Source organism: Podarcis liolepis (assembly GCF_965112155.1).
Source record: "Podarcis liolepis genome assembly, chromosome: 10".
In the NCBI taxonomy this organism is placed as follows: Eukaryota; Metazoa; Chordata; class Lepidosauria; order Squamata; family Lacertidae; genus Podarcis; species Podarcis liolepis.
The window spans coordinates 36106606-36130645 of record NC_139562.1 but is presented as its reverse complement, the minus strand read 5'-3'; the positions used below and the strand labels follow the sequence as shown (position 1 = coordinate 36130645).

At 40.3% G+C, this 24040-nt stretch overlaps 1 protein-coding gene across 1 annotated transcript in view; it reads right to left on the bottom strand.

Annotated features, from left to right (window-relative positions):
• FGD6 (FYVE, RhoGEF and PH domain containing 6) overlaps positions 1-24040 on the bottom strand; it is a 52275-nt gene that overhangs the window by 4242 nt on the left and 23993 nt on the right. Inside the window, exons 6-20 of the mRNA XM_083462877.1 lie at positions 20421-20572; positions 18931-19087; positions 16905-16992; positions 13546-13596; positions 12320-12378; positions 11388-11459; positions 10281-10349; positions 9139-9222; positions 7712-7791; positions 6705-6807; positions 5379-5525; positions 4565-4667; positions 3792-3922; positions 825-953; positions 235-383 (exon numbers count right to left, since the gene is read on the bottom strand). Of these exons, the coding sequence (XP_083319003.1) occupies positions 235-383; positions 825-953; positions 3792-3922; positions 4565-4667; positions 5379-5525; positions 6705-6807; positions 7712-7791; positions 9139-9222; positions 10281-10349; positions 11388-11459; positions 12320-12378; positions 13546-13596; positions 16905-16992; positions 18931-19087; positions 20421-20572 (1574 nt within the window). The remainder of the gene's footprint in view (positions 1-234; positions 384-824; positions 954-3791; positions 3923-4564; positions 4668-5378; positions 5526-6704; positions 6808-7711; positions 7792-9138; positions 9223-10280; positions 10350-11387; positions 11460-12319; positions 12379-13545; positions 13597-16904; positions 16993-18930; positions 19088-20420; positions 20573-24040) is intronic.

The following is a 24040-nucleotide window of genomic DNA, read 5'->3' as shown; positions in this document are numbered from 1 at the left end:
ACAAAAGCCTAATGCAAGGATGGGGCATTTTAATCCTTGCCCTAATTTTCTGCAGTTTGTGAGGAGGGCAGAGGCTTTGTAAGGAAACTTGAGGAACCTCTTCAGACTGAAATGGACAGGCCAATCATACCTGTATATACTTCTACAAAACTGTATAGTTATAAATTCCCTAATAAAACTAATAATCATGAGACTTTTAAATTAGCATTATTTTTTTAAAAAATGCTCACTTACTTTTGTGCTGAATGGGGGTCATCCGCTTTGAATATATAAAATAAAGTATTCTTGTGCAGCAAATGGAAAAGTTTAGATTCCGAGTGTTCATCTTTGACTTCAGCAACTGTAAATCCCAATAAAGGCTGGCTCTCCAATGCAGCCACATCCTAATTTTACAAAGAAAACTACTGTAACCATTTGCAAAATAATCTGAGGTGTCAATAGCATACCAAAAAGTGTTTCGTGCAATATCAAGGCAGCACCAGATCCATGGGATGGATCTTAAGGTTTCCTTATGGGATTTCCACACCATTTGTATCTCATTTTGTCTATTTAATCAGAGAGCAGGAATAGGCAGTGGACACAGCAGCAGAACCAATCCAGTGCTCTGACCAGTGAGTCTACAGAATCCCGACTCTGCCTCCACCCAAGTAAGCCATAACGCCACCAGTGTTGGGAGTGCAGCTCTGCCCCCTTACACCAGCCACTATTGTCAATGATTTCCTGAAAGCCCCCGTGTCTGAGCAGGCCTTTAGACTCCACTCCCAGCATCCCACTCATTCAACCATGCAATGTTCTACATTAACTTGTGAGATCTGATTTCTCACCTCACTAGCAGCATATGTGTAGAGCACTTTATTTTTTATCACAAACCACAGGTGTTTCCATGGTTTTTTGCTGCCCTTTGATCTGTATAAATAGCCACTCATTGAAGAATCTTCTGTATTTGCAGATACCTGAAATTAGAACAAACATGGTACTCGTAAGAGTGCATGAGATTGAACAAATAATGTTTTGATTATACCAACATTCTTCATCTAACCAGAAATGTTGGTATCAATATTTATTATAATCCTGCTAAAAAGGCCTGAAATAAAATAACATTATACATGATGCTAAGGATATGCCACAATTTCCAGCTGAGAAAACCTGAGCTCTCACAGTAAGTTGCTAGGCACTGGTAACTCGTGCTGTGTTTTCCAGGACTGGTTATAATCCTTTCAGCACTCATTTCAAAGCCGAATTGAAGTTCTACTCAAAATAGATCTATTGAAATTAATGAACCTAATTTAGTCATGTAAATTAACTTCATTGGGTCTACTCTGAGCAGGGCTAGCATTGTATACAACCTTGAACTCATTTCTCATTGAAATATAGCAATAAATATGATCAAGAATCTCAGTACAAACTAGGAGTTAGTTAATGAAAGAGTTGGAAGAGGAGACATTTCCTTGAAATGGAAGGTGGTATACAATGTTCTCTGAGCATGCTGTATGTTCCATATGTGTTATGAGCACGTGCTAAGGTGAAGCAACATAAAACATATTACAGATATTCTTCTACTCCCACAATGCAGACCACAGATATTCTCTCCAAAATGTGAGAGTGGCTTTCCTACAATAGGTGTCTGTTACGTCCCAAGGGGGATTCCAAACCATAAAATTGTCTCAATTTTTCATTTTCACTGCTCTTCAGAAAGATGAGTAATAAATTTTTAGTAACCTAAGGCTACCACAAGATGATTCCAGTGACTATTAAAAGGCAAGGATGACTGGGTTAGATTAGAATGAGTAGTTGGGACATTAAGGATTGTTAGTCTCAAATCAGAACAATGCGAGTGACTGCAAGGCATGCCAGGTGTATCCCCTGACAGAAAGTTGTTGTTCTAATTAATATTTTCTATTAGATGCATCTTCCTAGATTTTACCTTATAATGATAATTTTAATGCAAACTGTAGAGAGAAGATTTATACACACCTTTTAAAATTCCTAACTGCAGCTTTAAGTACAGTTCAATGTGAACAGTATGGATGAAAGCACCCAACACTATTTTCAACAGGACATAGCTATAAAGGGTAATAAAGCTAAAAGGTATTCTAAATAAATTCACCACTTTTCCAGAAAGAGATGCCTTTAGCATGAAAAATCAATTGGCAGTAAGACAGCATCCCTAGAGAGAGAGATGGGCCAAACTGCACACTGAACTTTTCTGCGTCAACAATCTGTCAAGGCAGCATATTGAAGGTACTGCACGTAACATCTTTTCCAGGGAATGTTCATGTGCAATACACACAGAGAATACATCAAGAATTAAAGTAACTCCAAACAACAGGGGGTGCTAAAAGGTTTCCTACAGCAGCAGCTGGTCTATGAACACAATTAAGCTACATAAATAATTTGTTTCATGAAATTCCTCAGGCTGTATGATGTTTCTTTGGGAAGCAGACAAGTGGGGAAAGGTTGCCTAATTGAGATTCTGCGAATGCTCTGTATCAGTATATGCAAAGAAATAGAATACTACAATGCTAAATATGAGCACTGTAAATATTCAACTGAAATGGGACAGAGCAGTCCCCAAGACAGCAATTCATATGCATAAATATATTTTCCTTTTTGCAGCTTAACAAATAATTAACCAGTCATTTTTAAATTTAGATATCGCATGAACATACGTTCACAAAAATCATACCCAGCGTTGTGGAAGCCTCCCCCCATCTCTGTCATCTCTTTCTATAACTCTCCTATGAGTCTCCTGAACAGTCTCCTCCTTCTAACAGACTATTTCTCTCTTTCACTTTGGGAATGCTGCGTTGTGACAATTCACTTCCCACATGGTGCAGTAGAATATTAGTACAACTGTATAAATGGAAGTCTGCAACAACATATGTGGCCTACAAGTACTTTGCCCAAGAATGTTGAATCAAGTAGTGAGGAAGGTACAAAGGACAGCCCTTCCCACTCTTTTAACCTGGTGACCAAAATAGAAATGTGTGTGCAAATCACTGGTATTTCACCAATTGCAAGAAGCACAAGAAATATAATGGTCAAGTTTCTACATACTAAACCAAAGGACCTCACATAGTCATCTCTTCCATCTATGTGCCCAGAAGGATTTTTGCAAAGTTTAGTTTAACTCTGAAAGTTAAACGTTAGCGTTGGGATCCCTGGTTTGTACCTGGCTTAAATCTAACAAGTCATGTACAGTGGTACCTCGGGTTAAGTACTTAATTCGTTCTGGAGGTCTGTTCTTAACCTGAAACTGTTCTTAACCTGAAGCATCACTTTAGCTAATGGGGCCTCCTGCTGCTGTTGCGCCGCCGGAGCATGATTTCCATTCTCATCCTGAAGCAAAGTTTTTAACCCGAGGTAATATTTCTGGGTTAGCGAAGTATGTAACCTGAAGCCTATGTAACCCGAGGTACCACTGTACTTGGTCCCATAATAAGAGGTAAGAGGGAGGAAAATTTCATTCCACCATGCTTATCACAATTCAAATTCCCTAGCCATAGAAGGAATTGGAGACAGGTAACACAGGGCAATAAAATATCTGGGGCAGAGAAGGAGATTTGATAGTAGCAATGGGTTGCACCAAGAGAGCAGCACAGTGCTAATTAATCTTCAACCACACCTGACTAAATAGATTTCAACTATCTGTCCTATTATAAGTCTGTACTAAAAAAAAGAAAGATGCCCCACTTGAATAGATATCCCTTCTAAAAGCAGTTTACTAAATATTAGCAATGATGCCGTTAATAAAAACAGATGATTTAATACTTAGACTATGTAACACATACTTCCTTAAGAGCAGCTGGGATCTTTTTCTGCTTTCTTCCAGATGGGATACTGTGCAACACTGTGGATAAGGTGCTAGACGGAGTTCTGTGATTTACTGGGGAACCATTTTTAGGAGGTGTGTTCAGCTTATCTGAAATGGAAAGAGTTACGTTTGTACTTCATACAAAGGGAAACCTCAATTTAAAGTGAATTTCTTCACAATTTGCAAGTTTTAAGTGCCCACCCTGAGATTATTGCCATTCTAGTTTCTCACATACTATTTGTACATATGAGAGCAATTATATTGCAGTTTTGAATGTGCTTGAACCTATGGTCCCCTTTTCAGTGAACAAGCCTGCCTTCTGAACACAGCATGATGGTGGACAAGTATTTGGGGGTGATGATTAAAACAATATTCTCTTGCAAAACTGCTGCAATATGGATTTAAGCTTTTACTAACCCTGCCATCCACATTAAATCAACTGTAAAATGCAATGTGAGTTAATCCATGCACTTATGTAAAACATGAGCAAAGCAGGAAAGGATATTTAATCTGAGCGGTATATTTTCATCTGGAGAACCACTTTTAAAACTAAAACAATATTGCATTATGATTGTCTTTTGGGAATTTGATTCTGTTCTATTTAATCCTCAAAAAATTGTGCCACTACAAGCCATGCTAAAATGAAGACTGCTCCAACTTAGGGGGTTTACATGCCCTTAAAATATGTTTGTAGCAAAAACAGAAGCATCAAAAATTGAAAAGCTGGTTTAGACAAAGTTTTTACCTTACCCTGTTTTTGTAACTCATTAAAGCAATGGTCACATACTCTTGCAGAGTGATGTTTCATATAGTCTAGCCCATGCTTATTTGATGAACAAGCTTGGCAGATTATCTGGAAAGGAAAAAGAAACATGAAGTATACACACCACACATCTCTAGTTTACATTTTAAGATGATTAAGATATGTGGTTCAAAACAATCAAGAGAGCTTTCCTATTAAGAGTCGTGCTGGATCAGGCCAATGACCCATCTAGTCCAGCATCCTTTCTCCACAGTGGTCAAGCAGATGCCTATACAATATCCTCACTCAGGCTCCCCAGCAGCTGGTATTCAAAGGCATGCCACCTTCAATATGGGAAGCAATGTATAGCCACCGTGACAAGCAGACAGTCATAGGACTGTTTTAAAGCCGTCATCGAGTGTCTGGACACCATTACATCTTGGGGAAGCAAATTCCATGCATTGTATGAAAAAATGTTTTTTATATCCTCTGTCCTGAATCTTCTAACATTCCACTTCATTCAGGTCCTGGTATTATGAAAGAGGGAGAAAGACGTTTCTGTATCCATTTTCCCCACATAATACATCATTTTGCCGATCTCTATCATGTCCTCCACCCCTCCCCGCGGTTACTTGCTTTCCCCCCTAGACTTAAAAGCCAAAATTGTGGCTTGACTCATAGGGAGGTTGCCCTAGCTCATTGAATGCACTGAAGTGAACTTATCAAAACTGCAATATTTCTTTAACAGGCTGCAGAGCAGTCAAGTCCAACCACTGAATATTTTGAGTAATAGCTACAATAAGGCTGTGAAATGTTTCCAACCTTCCCACATGCTCTGCAATGGTGTCTTCTCCATGTGAGTGTGAACTCACTAGTACAGATCATACACATGGTAGCTCTAGTATCAGGAATCCAGATTGGCGCCTTTGACCCTATAGGACTATCTTCGGTCTCTTTTTCTGGGTCTGCCTAAGGGAGAGAGGAAAGAAAATCTCACATGATTACAGATTTAAAGAAACAACTACCATGATGTTCTAGTTTTCTAACTAGTGCTGTACATATTACAACTCTTCACCAGTTGATGAAATTAAACTGAATTATTTTTAGCAGACTTCAGTTTGAATTTGGGGGTGTGGGGAGGGAAGGGGACAGAAAGCTTTCATCAAGGAGGCATAGGGGGAGGAGATCATTTGGGCCTATTGCATATATTTGAGATTCAACTGCAGAAAACTCCCCAAAGAGGAGCATGTTTTAACAGCATTTGTTACTTTACTATCAAGCATCTAGTGGGGAACTAAAACCTACCAGCCGGGCAGGACACTGTAGAGAGAAAAAAATGTCCATTTACAGGTGCAGGCTGAATCCAAATCGCACCAGCAAATGGGCAAAGTGGGTTTTGCTGACAGCAAGCCCTTTCTGCTGCACAAGGGAGTTCCTGACAGAGAACTCCTTCATGCAGTTGGTCTCAATGGGACTCACAGTGCCATTGAGATGACTGGCGCCATCAGTGAGCCACACATGCAAAGGAACAACCAGGAGCTTATTTTAAGGTCCTGACTGTTCTTTTGTAGCTACATCTTTACCTGCTCCGCACCTGACATTACAGGTGAGTGCAATTTGAAGAAAATGGCCTGCAGGCCAAATCACAACCCTTGTTGGGCCTTACTAGGCTTGCAGGTCAGAGGTTCCACACCCCTACTATTTTTCTTAAAATGTCTTACAGTAAGAGTAGTTCAACAATGGGACCAAGTACCTGGTAGAGTAATGGTCTATCCTTCACTGGAGGTCTTCATGCTGGAGGTTATCTGTTGGCTATGCCCTAGCCCTGGATTTCCTGGGTCAGCTATCAAGTCTGACTCTGATGGCCCACAAGCCCTTCAATAGAAAATCACTCCACTAGGTAACTGATTCCACAGTTGAAGTGTTCTTACTGTTAAGATGTTTCTCCTAATGTACTACTGAAAAATCACTCTCCAGTAACACAATAGCTATGTAACAGTTATCAACACAGGACAAACAACCGGCCTTTTCCCCTGGTATTAAACACTTGTGCCTTTGGCATGCATAACAGGTCTATGGACCCAAATCACCATCACTGCCATACAGTGTGTACAAGCAACAATTTGGACCAGAACAATTTGGACATACCTCTTCAATACTTTTACTGGGGTTAAAAGTGATTCTTTTCTTTGTATATTCTTCGATTGACCTGGAGATGGCTTCTAACCATTCATCTCTTTCCGTGGCAGAACTGTTGGGGGTAAAACACATATGACAATTTGTTTATTTAAAAGCATTTATATACCACTTTCCTGCCCACCTAGTAGTTTGAAAGCACCCTTAAGTGCAAGTAGATAAATAGGTACCGCTTTACAGCGGGAAGGTAAACGGCATTTCCGTGTGCTGCGCTGGTGCTGGCTCACCAGAGCAGCTTCGTCACGCTGGCCATGTTACCCGGAAGTGTCTCCAGACAGCGCTGGCTCCCGGCCTCTTAAGTGAGATGAGCGCACAACCCTAGAGTCGGACACGACTGGCCTGTATGGGCAGGGGTACCTTTACCTTTACCTTATATACCACTTAATGTTACAGTCTAACAACCAAGTAATGTATCATTAAAACAAAAACATAATGTAAAACCAATAAAACAGCATTATAAACAGAGAAACATATTAACGTGAATCAAACAAAATACAGGAGATTCAAACACATAAGCAGGGTCCAATCTCTTGGGACAGGGAAAGCCTTGGCAAAAAGTTTTGATGGTTGCTACTTCATGTATGGCAGAGAGGATGGCATTCCACAGTACAGGGAAAGAGCAGGAAATGCCTGTTTTCAGGTCACCACCCTATGACATTCTGTAGGGTGCTGTAAAGTAAAAATTTTCCAGTTGATCTATGTGATCTTACACATCTCTTTAAGGGCAGGTGGTCTTTTAGGTAACCAGGTCCCAAGTTGTTTAGGACTTTATATGTTAACAACAAGACATTGAACATGGTCTAGTAGCTGATTGTAAAGCAATATTCTCACACCCAACATAACTAAGCAGCTTATTCTTTTATCACAACATTTAACTACCCAATAAATATTGAGGAGAAAGCACTAAGCAATACTGTGTTATCAAAATACACATAATGTTGTGCCTAAAGGCATAATACCTTGCTGACAGAATGAAAGATCGCTCTACACTTTCTATGTTCAGTTCATTCTGGTAAGCTTCATGGGTTGGCTTTCTAACCTAGGAAGGAAAAAGAATGAATAATCCAGTTGTAAAACAAGAAAAACAAATGTTCTGTCAGCCTGCCATCTGCAAAGGCTTAGCAAAGGAAAAAGGCGTAACAAACCAGTACAGTAGTTTCAGAAATTAGAAGGAGAAGACAATTTCAACACACACACACACAAAAGGAGTAACATTTGCAGGAGAAAAAAATAGCTTTTAATCTGGGAAACCCAGATATTGGAATGATGAAAATATTTGGTCTGGTTCGTACAACACAGTAAGCTGAAACATGCCTGAGAGTGAAGGTACCAACTCCCAGGGAAGAGATCGTGGCAGATTCACTCCTCCCCAGTCCTTCACTTTGGTTTAGCATGCCATCCATATCTGGGCTCATAGTTCTGGTCTCTCCAGAGTAACCATGAGCCATAAACCAACAACAATCCTCGGCTACTGCTCATGGTTAGTGTTAAGTTGTGGGCGAACATATCAGACGACACCGCGATTCTTCCAAAGCAGCTCTTTATTTGTAAGCTGGAACTGAACTAAGCTGAGGAGTTCAGTCAGCCTGCTTATATAGAGCTCCAGAACAATGTAACTGTTGCCATTTTCTAAAACTATCCAATCACTGAATGTCACTTTCGATCCTTCATTTGCATAACTATCTACAGTATCCCCCTGCTGGCCCAGGGTGAGAACTTCAGTACATAACAGTTAGTCTGGAGGGATTTAAACCACAAGCCTGCGTTCAAACAACATGCCAAGCCATGGCTAAATTCAGCATGGTACAGCAGCAAAATTACTGCAGAGAGGCAAAGTGGCCATGATCTCCTCCCTGGGAGTCTGTGCTATGCTAAGACATGGCTTGGCTTAATGTAACATGTAAACCAGGCCATTTTTACCTCAGAGCAGTAGCACGAGAAGGGGCCTATTCTGCAGTGCTCCCCTTCCCAGGTTTTGGAGTGCTCTTTCCTCGAAGACAGATCTTGCACAGTATGTCTTTTGTTGGAATAGCCTTTGGGGAAGGGTGGGGGACTTTGGTGGACTGTATTGTACAAAGATAAGGTATCTTCCTTCAACTGAATACTGTTTTAAATTTTTTGATCACAAACTAATACAGTTTTATGAGACTGTGTATTTTTGACTTGATGTTACATTGTTTTATCTATGAATGTACCCTGGGACTATTAGTGAAGCAGGGAAAGATACACGTAACAAGCATATTAGAAGCACAAAAGGCTATCAGTAAATGAAAGACTGTATTCTTTATCAGCATTATAGTATGTCTTAGCACACATTAAATGTCTGGGCAGGCATTCAAGCTGTGAGTGACAAAAACATTTTACAGAAGAAATTTTATCTACTCACTTTCATTCCAGCCAGGGACAGCATGTTGTTGAGTTTATACATTCCAGACTGTACGGGAGTTGTATACAGGAGAGCATCATTAAACTGCAATATAAGTATTTTTAAAAAGTAACTGAAATTACATGTAACATATAGGGAATTTTCTACGTTTCACATATCAACTTCCACCTACACAGGGTAAGGTGCAAAAGACCATCTCTGCCCTCTTTCTGCCTTCTTTGTTCCCCCATTGTTCTTGTTTTTCCTGGGGCAGAAAAGACAAGTAGCAAGGCCTTGCAGAATGTCCCCCTTTCAGTGGGTGGGTGGGTGTGCATTTTGATGATGACAAAAGTGGTGGGATTGGGAGGGGGCCCATTCCCCTTCCACCTTAGGTGGTGAAACAGGACAGGCTGTCCCTGTCCCCAGGCTATGCTGGGCCCATAACAATATTCTGTAGCCAGGTAAGGGGTGACCCAAGTTTGTCCTCTCTGTTAGGAACATCCTGTGACCTTTTTCTCCTCAGGTCCCCATGTGTACGCTACTCAGCACAAGGATTTCATTAAGTTCCATGCAGAGGAAGCCACGCTGTGGCCAAAATTCACTGGAACCATTTATCATCACCCTGCTGCTTCCATTTATCATTAACATTAACAACAACAACAACAAGCATTATTATTTTTTCTTGCAAAGTTCACCCAAGTGATGTTGAATGCATGAAGCTTAATCAAATTCAGATCTTGCAATTTAAATATTAGAAACTTGCTTTTGCAGTGTGTCCTTGTTTCCTTGATAAGCAAAGAATCATTTTTAATAACATTATTCTAGGATTCAAAAAAACACACATTGCAAGTATAGCTAAATGCTAAATAGTTGCCTTGATTGCATTTGATTAAAGACCCTGATGCATCTGAAAGAGAATCTCAGACTTTGAGCAGAACATTTTTCAAAAATAAATACTACATATAAACCACCAAGCAGGAGAGAAAAGATGCTTAATTCATAAAACCACTGTGAAAAGGAGACAATGATAGTATAAACTGAAATATAAATTATTCAGAACCATTAACTGGAGTTGCTAGTTTTTGAAATTGCAGTGGGGACAGACTGCACCATTATGAAATCACTCTAGCATTAGGTATGTAAAAACATCCATGGCATCTTACCAAAAAAAACATTCGCGGCTGCATAACCTTCCTGGACAGTTTCATCAGCGTTCCTTCTTTCAAAAAGACCTGGGCATTCAAGCAAGCAAACAATTGTAGTCAGCTGCTAGGAGTATAAAACTCTCCCAAGGAGAGAGCGAGAGAAGTTCCATTTTCAAATATAGTATTAAGTACATACTAGCCCAGAGCCCAATAAGACAACAGAGCAATACTGCAAAGACAGGAAAGGGCACTGCTAAAAGAGAGATGGTGGGATTGCTAGGAGAGGAACAGCTACTCCTAGTACTAGAAGTTGTCTGTAAGGCCAGGATGCTGCTTTTGCAAGTCAAGTGAGAATGGGACCTGCTTATTCTGCCCAGAGGCAGTATGGCAATGTGGCCTGGGCAAATACAGGGGTGCCAATTTGAATAAAATATTGGGGGGCGGGGAGAAGGTAAGCCCCGCTGCACCTAATTGATTTGATGCACACACACCATTTGTATGGCGATACCCATCAAATTTTTTTGGGGGGGGTCCCCTCAAATATTTTATTGGGGAAGCCAAAGGGACCTCAGTCCCTAGGAGTTTGCCCTTATGGACAAATCCTCCCGAGATATGGAAATATAATTCCCATCAGTCAGCCAACATGGAGTTGGTAGTTCAAAATGTCCGCACAGCACCAGGTTGAGCAAGGTTGGTCTAAGCCAGTGATGGCCAAACTTGGCCCTCCAGCTGTTTTGGGACTACAACTCCCATCATCCCTAGCTAACAGGACCAGTGGTCAGGGATGATGGGAATTGTAGTCCCAAAACAGCTGGAGGGCCAAGTTTGGCCATCGCTGGTCTAAGCAGACCCCCACAGTGCACTACAAACTAGACTAATGGGCTATAGTAGTGGCACCAACCTTTGTTTGTCTTATTCCCATCACAGGAATTAGCATCTTTGCCTTTGCAGAGGCAATAGTTACTGTCACAGATGGAGGTGGCTGATGAAACAAAGAAAAAGAAACCCCAGACCTTCCTTTTCCCTTTTAGAACTAAAACTTATAAATGGGCCATAAAAGTGGTTTTCACACACTAAGGCTTGTTTGCCTTTCGCAACCTGCTGTTTGCTTGTTGGTGAACTTACCCTCCCTGGCTGTACAATCTCATGATGACCATTTAAACTGTACTGTATTTGCATAAGTTTCTGAAAGTTGTCCTAGAGGGTGGAAGCATAAATAAAGTTCTTGTAAACAAACTGATGAAAAGTTCCATGGCGGAAGAATCCTCTGTGAACACCAGGGAGCCACGCTGGTTGTTCACTCTAATTGGCTGCAGAAGTGTTGAAGTCAAACACACTTCCATATTCTATGATGTGTACCAGTATGAACAAAATTACACAAATCCAAAAAGTAATATTTGCTGAATTAAAGGAGCTGAACACAGGAGATTTAAGCATTAGGGACTAAAACTGCAGGGTTAGCTCTATACACAGGCCTCCACAATTTAACACACACTGCCCATAACAGTAAAAAGCTCCATGTTCCCTCCCTTGTTTCTCATTTGTAAAGAGACTGAAGTTGCTTCAAGTGACCCATTAAAGTCATGTATAATCATGTCCTCTATCTAGAGATCTATGAGCTTTCCAGGCAACACAAATGTGTTATGGTTCAAACTGATATCCACAAAGTTGGGCTTACTAGTATACAGCTAAAGTAAAACGGCAAAATACAGACACACAGAGAAATAAAACCCCACAAAGCTGCTGAAAACCATATTAAAATGTCCTTTCAAAAAGCCTTCAAAATGGAAGTCTTTATCCCAGTATTTGTCTGTATAGGATTTGAACTGATTTTTCATATGGGCTATTCTTTTAAATGGATGATATAATATATATGCTTTAAAGTTTATATGTTATTCCTTTGACTTTTCTTATATATGTGGCTTTTATATATGTTCCTATTATATAATAAATCACTTCAGGATGCCTCATGGGAAGAGATAAATAGATAAATAATATTTATAGTCATAATTATTATCACCATTATCACCACATTATTCCACAACTGATATACTTACTCCCTGTTTCATGATGTCATTAGCATGGTTAGCCACTTCTATCACAACAGCAAGAGCATCTTGAAAACAAAACAAAATGTATTTCAGCATTGACTACAGTATGTGAGTCAGTATTAAAGACATCTAAGTTTAATGGAAAGGACCTTGTATTTCACAACTTAATGTAAAGGTTGACCAACAAAGTTCAAGATCAAGGGGAAAATACAAGAACAGAAATTTTTTATGCGATATTGTTTAGATTTATTTCATATGCATTAACAAAGAAACATGATTATCAACCACTCGCTTCTCATGGGGACATGGCAAGACACCTTCATTTAATTTGGAAACATCTGTATAATAATAAATGACACTACTGTGCTCAACAAGGAGGGTTGGAGAAGGTAATTTTTTGGGTATGTTTTCTAAAGTTGTTATATCTGAAAACAATTCTTGAAAAGGTAAGGACACTGTAGAATAAATCTTAAAACGGTAGCTAAGGGGGGAGGAGTGATAAATTTCCAGAGCATCAACAAACATCAGGAAAATAGGAAAGAATGCGTGAGATTTTAAAACTTCCAACTGTGAGAGTAAGAAGCTTATCTTCTCAACAGAGGCAACTAAAAGCTATCAGGCTACATTAGGCCTGAGGAAGGTCGGCAGTCAAACATAATATGGCCTTTGCTCCCTGACACAGAAGAGTTCATACCCCTTGATCCCTCAGTGTTTTTATATCAGGAACCTCTGTAGCCTTAAAATAGCCAGCAACTATAACAAAGAGCATTAGCACTGGCCTTGTAGAAGTTATTTCTGACCTTCATGGATTCCTGAACCAGTGGTGCTTACATCAGGAGGTATTTAATCCCCCCCCCCCAGATAAAAAAGTGTTTTTATACATGTTGGAAGCCGCCCAGAGTGGGCAGGGTATAATTAATTAATTAATTAAACAAACAAACAAACATGACTGGAAGTGAAGCAAGGAAATCTCTGGCAATTTCCTCACCCTGGGAGCTTCCTATGCCACCTTTCCTGCTGTTCAGAGGATGCGCCCCAAGCCCAAGAGCAAACCTGCAGGCCACTGCAAGGGAAGCGTAACCCAAGAAACCTGGAAGTGAAACTTTCTCCCTTGCAGAAACTCTGGATCCAGCCTTGTGGCTGTGCCACCAATGAAACGACACACACCCGTAAATTCAATGAGATGTGTGTTTTTCATTAAACTACGGACTAACTGCTATAAAAGCAATTACCCTGAGTATCTCTGAAGTCAGCCGAATCTTCTAAGAGGTTCTTTAAATAATCTGTGGAAAGAGAAATGTTATTAAGGAAGAGAACTGGATGAAGTTATTACAATGAACCTCTAGGTGGCCCAGTTGAGCTATAAGGTTATTACATCTCCGAAAAGGTTTGCACATTTACAAAAAGGCCTCACACTCACTGATTTCAAAGGGACTTAAACATGTTTAATGTAGCTGAAATGTACTCTGAATGCACATGGTTTAAGCACTGGTCCACGGTATTTCTAGAAGTGCCTTATGCATATATTAAGGAGAGGATCTTCTCCCTGGTGCTCCTTGCAACTTTGAAATGCCCTCCCAAGGAAGGCATACTGAGCACCAACACTGTATTATTTATGGTGCAAAGGTTAGAATCTTTTTATATGCCAGGCATTTTAAATTATGATGCTTTAAGATAGTTGAATAATTTTATTCCCCTTAGTTCCATTGCATTGTTGCTTAGGTTTCATGTTATATTTGTAGGTTTAAAATGCATATGTATAGTGCCCCCTAATCTATTTTTTGTTAGATGGTTTATGATTTTTTTAAACATAAAGGCAGCATAAATATGGTGCTTGCTCTCTTCTCCCCCCCACCCCAGAAGGCAGCAAGCATCTTGGTAAGAAAGAATGGGGGGGTGGGGTGGGGGGTTCCAGACTGAAACACAGCCAGGCAAACACAGTGCTGTTAAGCTACTAAAATGGGTGGCAGGTGACACAAGTAGATCGTGACTGAATGGGCAGACTGGACAGCCTTTTACCTCTGAGGGATTGCTAACACACACAAAAGGTGATTTATTTACAGTGGTATCTCGGGTTAAGAACTTAATTTGTTCTGGAGGTCGGTTCTTAACCTGAAACTGTTCTTAACCTGAGGTACCACTTTAGCTAATGGGGCCTTCCGTTGCTGCTGTGCAGCCGCCGTGTGATTTCTGTTCTCATCCTGAGGTAAAGTTCTTAACCCGAGGTACTATTTCTGAGTTAGTGGAGTCTGTAACCTGAAGCGTATGTAACCTGAAGTGTCTGTAACCCGAGGTACCACCGTACTGCACTTATGACGCACCATTATTTCCATTGTGGAATTCATGATAGAAGCTTGGAGGGGACCTAGACCTGCTTAGCTTTTTTTGCAAGGTGGCTGCATCATGTGCTCTCAGACCATCCTCTGAGAGTGAGCATGCTGTACTCCAGCCACCACCCCTTCAATAATTTCTCTGCCAGTTGGGGATGATTAACAGCAGCAGTCTGGCTGATCTTTCTGACTGCGTGTTCATGCATATCTCTCACACAGAAGTGGTTATTATTCCCCAGTAGTTTTCTGAGTTTACAGTACAGTAATTAGTACTGCTCTTCTTCAACCTCAAGCACTAACTATAAGTTTACGTTACAGACTTGGATTTTTTCACAATGACAACATGGGGGACAAAATTCCACACGGTAATTTCTAGGCAAACACAGCATTTTTGCAGAGTCATAAGCAGCAGTGAAAGAAATCTTGCTATTTATACAGCAGCTGAGAAAAGCAAAGTAGTGGATATTTTTCTGGCAAGCAGACAAGCCCTAGAGAAGGATGTGACAAATAATAATAGTTTATAGGATAAAGGTGAGGAAGGCCAAATGGATATGAATAAACAGGAGGAAGGGAAAGAAATGACTACACTCTTGAGTCAGAGGAAGGCCTACTCATTTTGTTGTGTTTTGCTCCTGGAATTCAGTCTGTCAGGAATTAAGTTAAGCTAGGGCATCCCAGAGCTCAACTCGAGATCCTGCATGTGCAAGGTTTTATATATGTAGTTATGTTGCTTATGGGTTAGATCTATGTTACCTGCTGCAGGAAGTGGGGATGAAAAGGTGATGTTTGTTTATTTCTCCTTCTCACTTGTAGTCTCCTGTGCTCCAGAAAAGCTGTTCCAGAGGGTTAGTGGACCCTCCAGAAGACAATGGGAAATAGTGCTATGGGCTGCAGGGGAACTGGGGAATCATCAAAAATTTCTTCCTCTGGAGAGTGCTTCTCCTGTATTTCATAAATGAAGGGGTCCTTTCCTTTGTGGAAGGGCAATGGCTCAAACCCAATATGTATAGAAGTGTTTTAGAGAAAGTATATTTTATGTAACAAGCTATATTATGTATAGCAAATCGGTGTGCACATCCCTTTCCTACATCAGAGTAATTAGCACACTTGACTATTCATTGAGTCATATATTTGAGGATTCAGCTGAGGAGCTACTGAACAGAAATGATGCTCAGAAGACCCGCAGAAGACAGGTTGTGAAATTATTTTCTTCTTCACTTTGTTCTACGGTCTTTCTCAAAGCCTAAGAGCAATAATGTCAAACCCAACATTTACAGCTCCTGACTTGCCAAGCACTTACACTACACAAGAAAAAGAAAATAGAGTGAGGAAGTCTGAATAATGTGGAATTCACTAACTCAGCATAAATCATGTTCTCTGCATCTTTAGCAATAAACCTGATATTTCTGCTACACTCTGTTTTTGAACATGTTTGCCGTTTTCACGCTCTTTTAGGGCCATTTTTTACCCTTTTCATGCCACTTCCGAGTTCGTGGCAATGCTAATGTGTACAGTCGCATGTAGTGACCATCAATTGAGGAAATTTCAAAGCAACTTTTTGTGTAAAGGGATTATATGATCAGGGCATGACCAGTGAGACATATTAGAGGTCCATAGATGGCTGAAGTTCCCACACACTGGTAAGGAAACAGCAGAAGGGAGGCAAGGTGGGAAGGTGGGACTATGCAGTATCCTTAGACTACTCTCAACATCAAAGAGCAAGGATTCTGTTACAGTGAAATCATATGCGTGTTTACAAAGAAGTCCTACCATGCTCTATAGGGAATATATCCTAATAAATGTTTTTCTATTGCCTTATGGCAATAGAAAAAAAGGAAAGTCAATTTTACAAAGGAGTAGTAGAGTATGGATTTGTTTTTTTAAAACTATAGCTAAAACTATAATAACATGACCAAAATAAGAGAATATGCATGGATCAACACTTGGTATAAGAAAAATATTTATATTATATCAGTTTTCAGAGCTTCCCTTTCCCTTTTGAAATCAATACTGTTCTACCCTGAACAGCAGAACCAGAATGAACAGCTGTGGAAACATAGCATAACATCATAGCCCTGATGCTTATCACCATTTATTCAGCAGAAGATGAAAAAGAATCAGCTGTGCTCTTTCTTTGCATTTTCATCCACCGCAGAATAATTTCTTTGCAGAATAATTTTTCCGTGCATCTGAATTCAGGTAAAAATATTCCTAGCGAGTTGAGGTTTGCTACCTGTAGAGCATTGACTTTTAGCACTTACCTGTCAAAAGCAGCCTGTACTGGGGGATCCTCTGAACTGGCTTGAGCAAATAGTGCTTCAGTGCCAAGTTAGCGCAGCGGGAGCTCATCTGAAAAATAAAACACCCAGGATTTTGAAACTTAACATTCTTTTAAAACAACTTGTCTGAACCAGACCAAATAGTTTACTCTTGCTACTGTCTGCAAGCTGTATTGGTTTTTTCTTTTTTTAAAATGGGCTGTTATTCAATTGTGGTTTTGCCTTTGCAGAAAGAAGTTTTGATGAAACCAGTGGCTCATCTAGTCTGGCAACTGGTATTCAGAAGCATACAGTGGAGGTAGAGTATAGTTATCTGGTAGCCACTGATAGCCCTCCAGGAATTTGTCTAATCCTCTTTTAAAGCTATCTAATTTGTGGACATCACTGCCTCTTATGGGAGTTAATTCCATGGTTTAATGATGTGTTTGTGAATCACAGAATCATAGAATTGTAGAGTTGGAAGGGGCAACGTAAGCATTTCCTTTTGTCTGTACTGAATCTTCCAGCATTTAAGTTTCATTAGATGTCCCCGAGTTCTAGTATTAAGAGCCGGGCTGAATTAGCCATTAAATGAAACAATATTTTGAATTAGATCTATATGGGGGCACCAAAATCTTTTAAGTGCTTAGGGTCTCCAAAGGTCTTAATCTGGGGCCCTGATTATGAGGGAGGAAAATGTTTCTCTAGGCAGTTTCTCAATACCATGCATACTTTTACACACTTCTATCATGTCCCCTTTTATTTGCCTTTTCTCTAAACTAAAAAGCCCCAAATGCTCACCCTACAAGCAACCTATAGAAGACTTTAGGCTGGCTCACATTTATATAGATGTAGAATTTAGCCAACATGTCAGCATGCTATGACACCAACAGCTTCACCATTCTGATCATTTCCTCCACACCCCCATATGAGCAAAGTATAATTGTGCCTACTTTAGTGCCACATAAAAGCAGACAGGCAGCTGCAAAGCGTGATAGAAAATAAGGATTTTCTGACTTAACAAATCTGAGGACAAATTTAGATGAACGCATGGTGCCTCAGATCAACATATGGTATAGACTCAACAAGCAATAATTAAGGAAACATGACAGCACGATGCTTTGGATTTGCATTTTGGCAGAAGACTGAATCTCAAATGGAAAGAAACTCAGCCAAGAGGCTTGACCGGCTTCTAACATTCCATTCAGTTCAAATTGTCTGAAAAAGTCATTTATTGTGGACAGAAGACTTGTACAGGGCTGATGAGAGCCTCACTAATAGAGGAAATATTACTTCCTTTCTTGTTTACATTTATTTTCTTAACCTCAGTTATACATTTCACTGGATGAAAGAACAGGCAAAGAATGCTGCTGCCAAATTGCATCTGATGCAAAGCTCCTTGCTAGCTGTAAGTCCACGGTCACCAAACTTCGTAAAATAAAATATATATTAGTTTCGATTGTTGCTTTCCATATCAGGTTTTGCAAATTCATTAAATGTATAGGTTTTATAAATCTGTCAACAGAACTAAATACAGTTTGTAAACTACAATATGGCAAACAAAATCTTTTGATCGCAAAGAGATCTTCATGATATTGTATCTTTGAAGAATCAGTGCTTTTAAGAATGAATGTTTCAGTGAGAATTCTGACTTGGGTGTTTTAAATTTCCAGGCGTTTGCTCTGCTGTACTCCCCTTGCAGAACTTTGGTTATACAGTAATCGTAAAGAGAATGTTTACTTATTTCCAGTTACATATTATGCCCAAATACGATGTACATGTGTTGCTTACCAGATGTTATCCTTATCGCTTGCTTCTTGATCCTTTAAAAAAGATCCAAGCTATTATGGGGGATGTGTAGAATCTCTGCTCACATGCATTTTAAAAAGGGACCAAAAGTGAAAAAAATCTGACAAGAGACATGTGCGTGCATTTTGTATTCAGGCATTGTACAAACCAGGCCTTAGAGAAAACTAAAGTCAAAAGATGGAATGTATCATCTGACACCATTGATAAAAGGCTCCATTACCTCAAAGTCTCGAACCACAGCAGCAAACCCAGGGTTCTTCTTGCATTGCTCATCTAGGAGAGCTACATTCCTATCAAATTCTTTGATGTACGTTGAATACATCTTTAGGTATGGTCCTTTTTTCAAAAATATATCAGCAATTCGCTGGTGGTCAATCCTAGAATTTAACACCATGGACAATTAGAACTTAAACCTGAAGAATGCATGACCGGGGGGGGGGCATATTTCTCCCTCTTTCTATTCCTTCTACACGAGGACCTCAACATCCATCCTGGGAAAACAGTGCCCACCCCCAGGCCTCCTCTGCGACCCTCTGGAATGAAAGTGTTTGCAATTTAACAACATGTTCCAGAGGACTGCTATTGAAACGGGCATCTAAATCAGAAGGGGGCAGCTAGTAGCCTTTGAGGTAAACCTGGCCATTGGACAAGCCACACTTCTTCGTATATACCCTTCAAGGTAAAAAGAGGGGCCCTTGTAAGCCTAGTCAAGATTTATCTGACTTGGCTTCATAAGGACAAAAGGTATGACAAAAATTCAGATTTTCTTCCGTCTCCTTTTCCATCCTTGCTACGCTGCCTAGCAGAACTCAGGCCCTAACCAAACACAATGCTATTAATGTTGCTTGGCCTTGAGAGAAGAAGAGTTTGAATTTGATATACCGCCTTATCACTACCCGAAGGAGTCTCAAAGCGGGTAACATTCTCCTTTCCCTTCCTCCCCCACAACAAACACTCTGTGAGGTGAGGGGGGCTGAGAGACTTCAGAGAAGTGTGACTGGCCCAAGGTCAGCCAGCAGCTGCATGTGGAGGAGTGGAGACACGAACCTGGTTCACCAGATTACGAATCTACTGCTCTTAACCACTACGCCACACTGGCTGAGAGTTTTCACATATAGACATTTGGGGTAGGTGGAGCTTTAACCCTTTCTGCCACAGCCCTGATCCAGATGTGGGGGGATGCCTGCTATTCAAAGGGGGAGGAAAGCACCCATTGGTACCAATGGCTGCTATCTTCACACTGCAATTAGCAGCCAAATGGCAGCAGGAGGCTTGATTAGGAGTACGGTGGAACAAATAGTTAAAGCCTTCCTCCTCCCATGTCATAGTCCTGACCTCAGCCCCAATCACCCAAATAGCCTATGGCAAAAATAGCAAACACAGCCAAGCAGGGTCAAAAAACATTTTTAAAAGGCTCATTTAGTTAGGAGTGATTTGGTCATAGAAAGTAAAGATGAAGAGGGAAAGGAACTTAGTACCTTTGACCCCCAATAGCCAATCTAGCTGCAAACTACTAATATATGTGAGTACATAAACACACACACACACGCATCCAGGGAAAATCTCAGTTCAAAAATAGCTGCATTGCAACATCATATACTCGTAATTCAACTTTGTGGTCTAAAAACAGCACACAATACTAGAAGCCTGAATATCCCAATATTCTAACCAATAAGTAAGCAGGAATCTATGCTCTGAATATGTAGTTACCAGTGGGACAGCCGCTCTTCAAGTTCTCTCAAGAGGTCCCGATTAAGCTCATACAGTTGAGGTAGGTAGTACAGGATCTGATTCAGGATCCTGTCTTCAATGACTGGCTTTCCAAGTTGCCTGGAAGCATGCGCTACTGAATCCCGGAAATCCTGTTAGAGTACAAACACAGGCACACAAAGAGCCTCTGAAAATCTGGTCTCCAAGCAACTAATATAGGTCACACTATTTCCCTTGTATACATGCAGAAGGCCCATTTGGCCACATTCCCCAGGACCAGATATGCAGTTCAAGGTCAGACACTCTCACTTCTGTGATTTGGAAAAGAAGGGAAGTTCAGGCACAGCTGATCCTATGTTTAAGCTTACAGAAGAAAATAGGTACAACTTCTGGAGAAAATTTGCCTGGAAAATACCATACCTAGCCACAATCCATTTCTCTTTCTGATCTAATAGAATGGAAAGCTGTTTGACTGTATTTTGTCAAACGTGCTGAAAGTTCTTAGGAGACCCTTATTCTCCTCAAATAGCTACAATTCCCAGAGTTCCCCAGGAAGTAGAATTGATTGTTAAGTCACTGGCAATTGTGTCTGTCTGAGGGGAATGGGTGTCTCCTAACAACTCTGAACTCCTTAAATTATAGCTCCCAGGACACTTTATGGGAAGCAGAAGACATTACAGTTCGAAGTGGCTGTATATGGAGCCAAATACTCAAGAATGTGCTCTTTTCTGAATTTCTCTGTCTTTTATTTTGTGCGGTAAGGGGAAGATCAAAAACCCCATCTCCTTACATACTTAACCCACCCATTGAGTGGGTTCAGTTCATTTTTGCCAGCCAAGCAATACTTTATGTAAACAGTGCAATAAGGAGAAATGTACAAATCTAAACAAGGCAAAGCAATTATGTAAATGCACGCACAGCTGTTTTGCAACGTGTGTGGGGGTGGGTGAACACTGGTCAGCACTTTCCTTTCCTTACAGCCCCTATTAAGATTAGAGGACTTGAAGCAGAAAGAAACAGAGGTACGGTTTGGTATTGGAGACTCAGCTGCACAAGGGTTCAGTGGAAACAGATGGCCTCATTCATATGGAAATGCTGTGTTTTTGTATGTTGTAAGCCAACTGGCGACACAAAACTTAACTAGCCTTTTTACATCCCAGGGGTGACCTTCAAACACTGCCTTCACACAGAGAAATAAGTTGAGGAATTACTATAGCTAATCGAACCCAGATGGAACACAGGAGCTCCAGAGAACTTTAAGCAAAGCGTAAGATGCATAACATTTAACAGGGAACACTTTTAAAAACATAAGAGGAAAAATATGCTGGGAATGTGTGTACTCTTAACTTGCACAAGCCAGACCTATGTTGCGACCCAATCTTGAATGCATTTATTCATGAATCTAGGACAGTCAAAGGCTAATAATTGTGAGGTCTAGCTCTTTTTGGCTTAAGACTTGCAACTAATTATTCCTTCTCCCTATTGATCTTATACATTCCGCCCGCAAAAGAAAACAAGAACAGATGTATGCTTCATGCTATGTGGAAAAACAAAACGTTTTGCCTGAGCAACTGCAGGTCCAGTGATCCAAAACTCTTGAGCCTAGTGCAGCACATAATGCGATCTTTCTCCCACAAAAGGATGGAGTAAAACTATCTTGTAATAGGAGCAGGCAAGGCAGAAAATTCAATTGTTTGTGCTGTACCAGAGACGAGAAAATTATTCACCACATTTCTGAAGCGCATACTGCAGCTTACTGCCTTTTTTTCTTAACAGAGAGGTCTGGTGTCTTTTAGAGCTGCAAAACAGGCAGCAAATCAACAGATACAGCAAAATTCGTTACAGGCTTCCAGCAGTGCAACACTTTGCACTGAAGACGTTTCCCTCTTCATTCTTTAATATAAAAAGTACATCTGTCCATCTTCAGAAGCCACTGCCTAGTCACTTCAGGTTCTGACATGCATATGCAGATTCTAACATGCCTATGTGGCTCCTAGGTGAGTCCCAGGAAAGGCTCAATTACTCTATTAAATTTTAATGGGTTACAGGTGCTGCAGTCTTGAATTACAGACTAGTATGGTACAGTTTCATATACTGCCACTTTAAAGCAAAAAAAAAAAACCCCAACAACTTCTGCATCATCTTGCAAGAAATGTTGGAGCAGTGGTGTAATCAAATACTGCCTTTCATCTTTTTTTAAATTCAAAAAACTTACTACTATATATAAATTGCATTTCATTATGCCTGATGTCATGTAATCCATATATATACACACATCCTATAACCTTAAAGTTCTTTTGTCACACTTCCCAACTACTGGCCAACTAGAAGAGCTAGCAGAAAGTGATTTGCAAAGGAATCTTTTGTTAACTGGGACTGTGAGGTTATAAGCCCAGCACATTTACCAAAGAGAAACCCTGGTGAAGTCAATGTCTCAACTGACATGAAAGATCCATACGCACCTATGCTCCTTCCTCCCATTTTGAACACTGCTTTAATCAGTTGCTTTCATTTACATCTGAATCATCAAACTATACTTTGCTCCTACTGACAATTAAAAAAGCTGCACCAGACTTCACAATCCCCAATTACTCCTAAAATTAAGAAGAAAAAACAGACTGTGGGGATCTTTGCTTTCCATCTGGAGATTTTCAAACAGCTCTATTTTACTTAATGGAAGACTCACTGCGAAATTTAAAAAGCCCTGACCTAGCAAGCAGTCCTCAGCCTCTGAACTTTGATTGCCCAAGAATCAGCAAAACCTGAACCGTCAGGTTCAAACCTGGCTGCCTAGTAAGTCAGGCTCACATATTTCTTGTAATACTTGAAAACAATCTGTAGAAAAACTCTATTCCTTTAATGCCTAGCTAAGTATTAACACACCCTACAAGTATTACTTTTCAGTATTTCCTTCAGTTTGGATGTTCTTCAATGTATACACAACCAAGCCTACGCATTCTAAGAGAAGGCGATGCAGGTAAAATGACAGCAAGATAGGGCTGTGACAACCTATTTCACTGGCGCATGGCAACAGGAAGCAATAAATCTGAACTTGGCATTAAAAGGGTGAGTCTGCCCTTGTCCCCCTCAGTTACATGAATTGTGTCCTGAAGCCTCATGGCAGGGTTCACAGAGCTGGTAAGAGTATGCTATTTTCTATCCCAGCACAAAAGACTACTTGGCAACTCAAAAGCTACCATAAACAAATTAAACCTGTGTTAATAAATTCTTTAGTGTGCAAACGTTCACCTGTGCGCACACAAACAAGAGCTTTCAGAGGTCAGAAGCAAAAACAAATCACAGAAGAGCACCCTCCTCCTGCTCTACTGCATTTCTGACCAAACTGGGAATGCACCAGGATTTCTGACAGCTAGACCTTCCACCTTTCCATCTGCAGGCCTAGAAATATTCTAGTACACATTCTAAGCACGTTTGTAACACTCAAACTTCCTGCAGCACTTCAACAGGAAAATTAATGCACCTCAAACATTCTATTCCTTCTATTCATTAGGAAGCATTCCAGGAGTTTGGGTTGATATTTAATTGCTGTTTCATTAGGCTATTTTTTAAAAAAAGAATGCACATTTAAGAAACTCAGTTGAATACATTTTCTGAAAAGA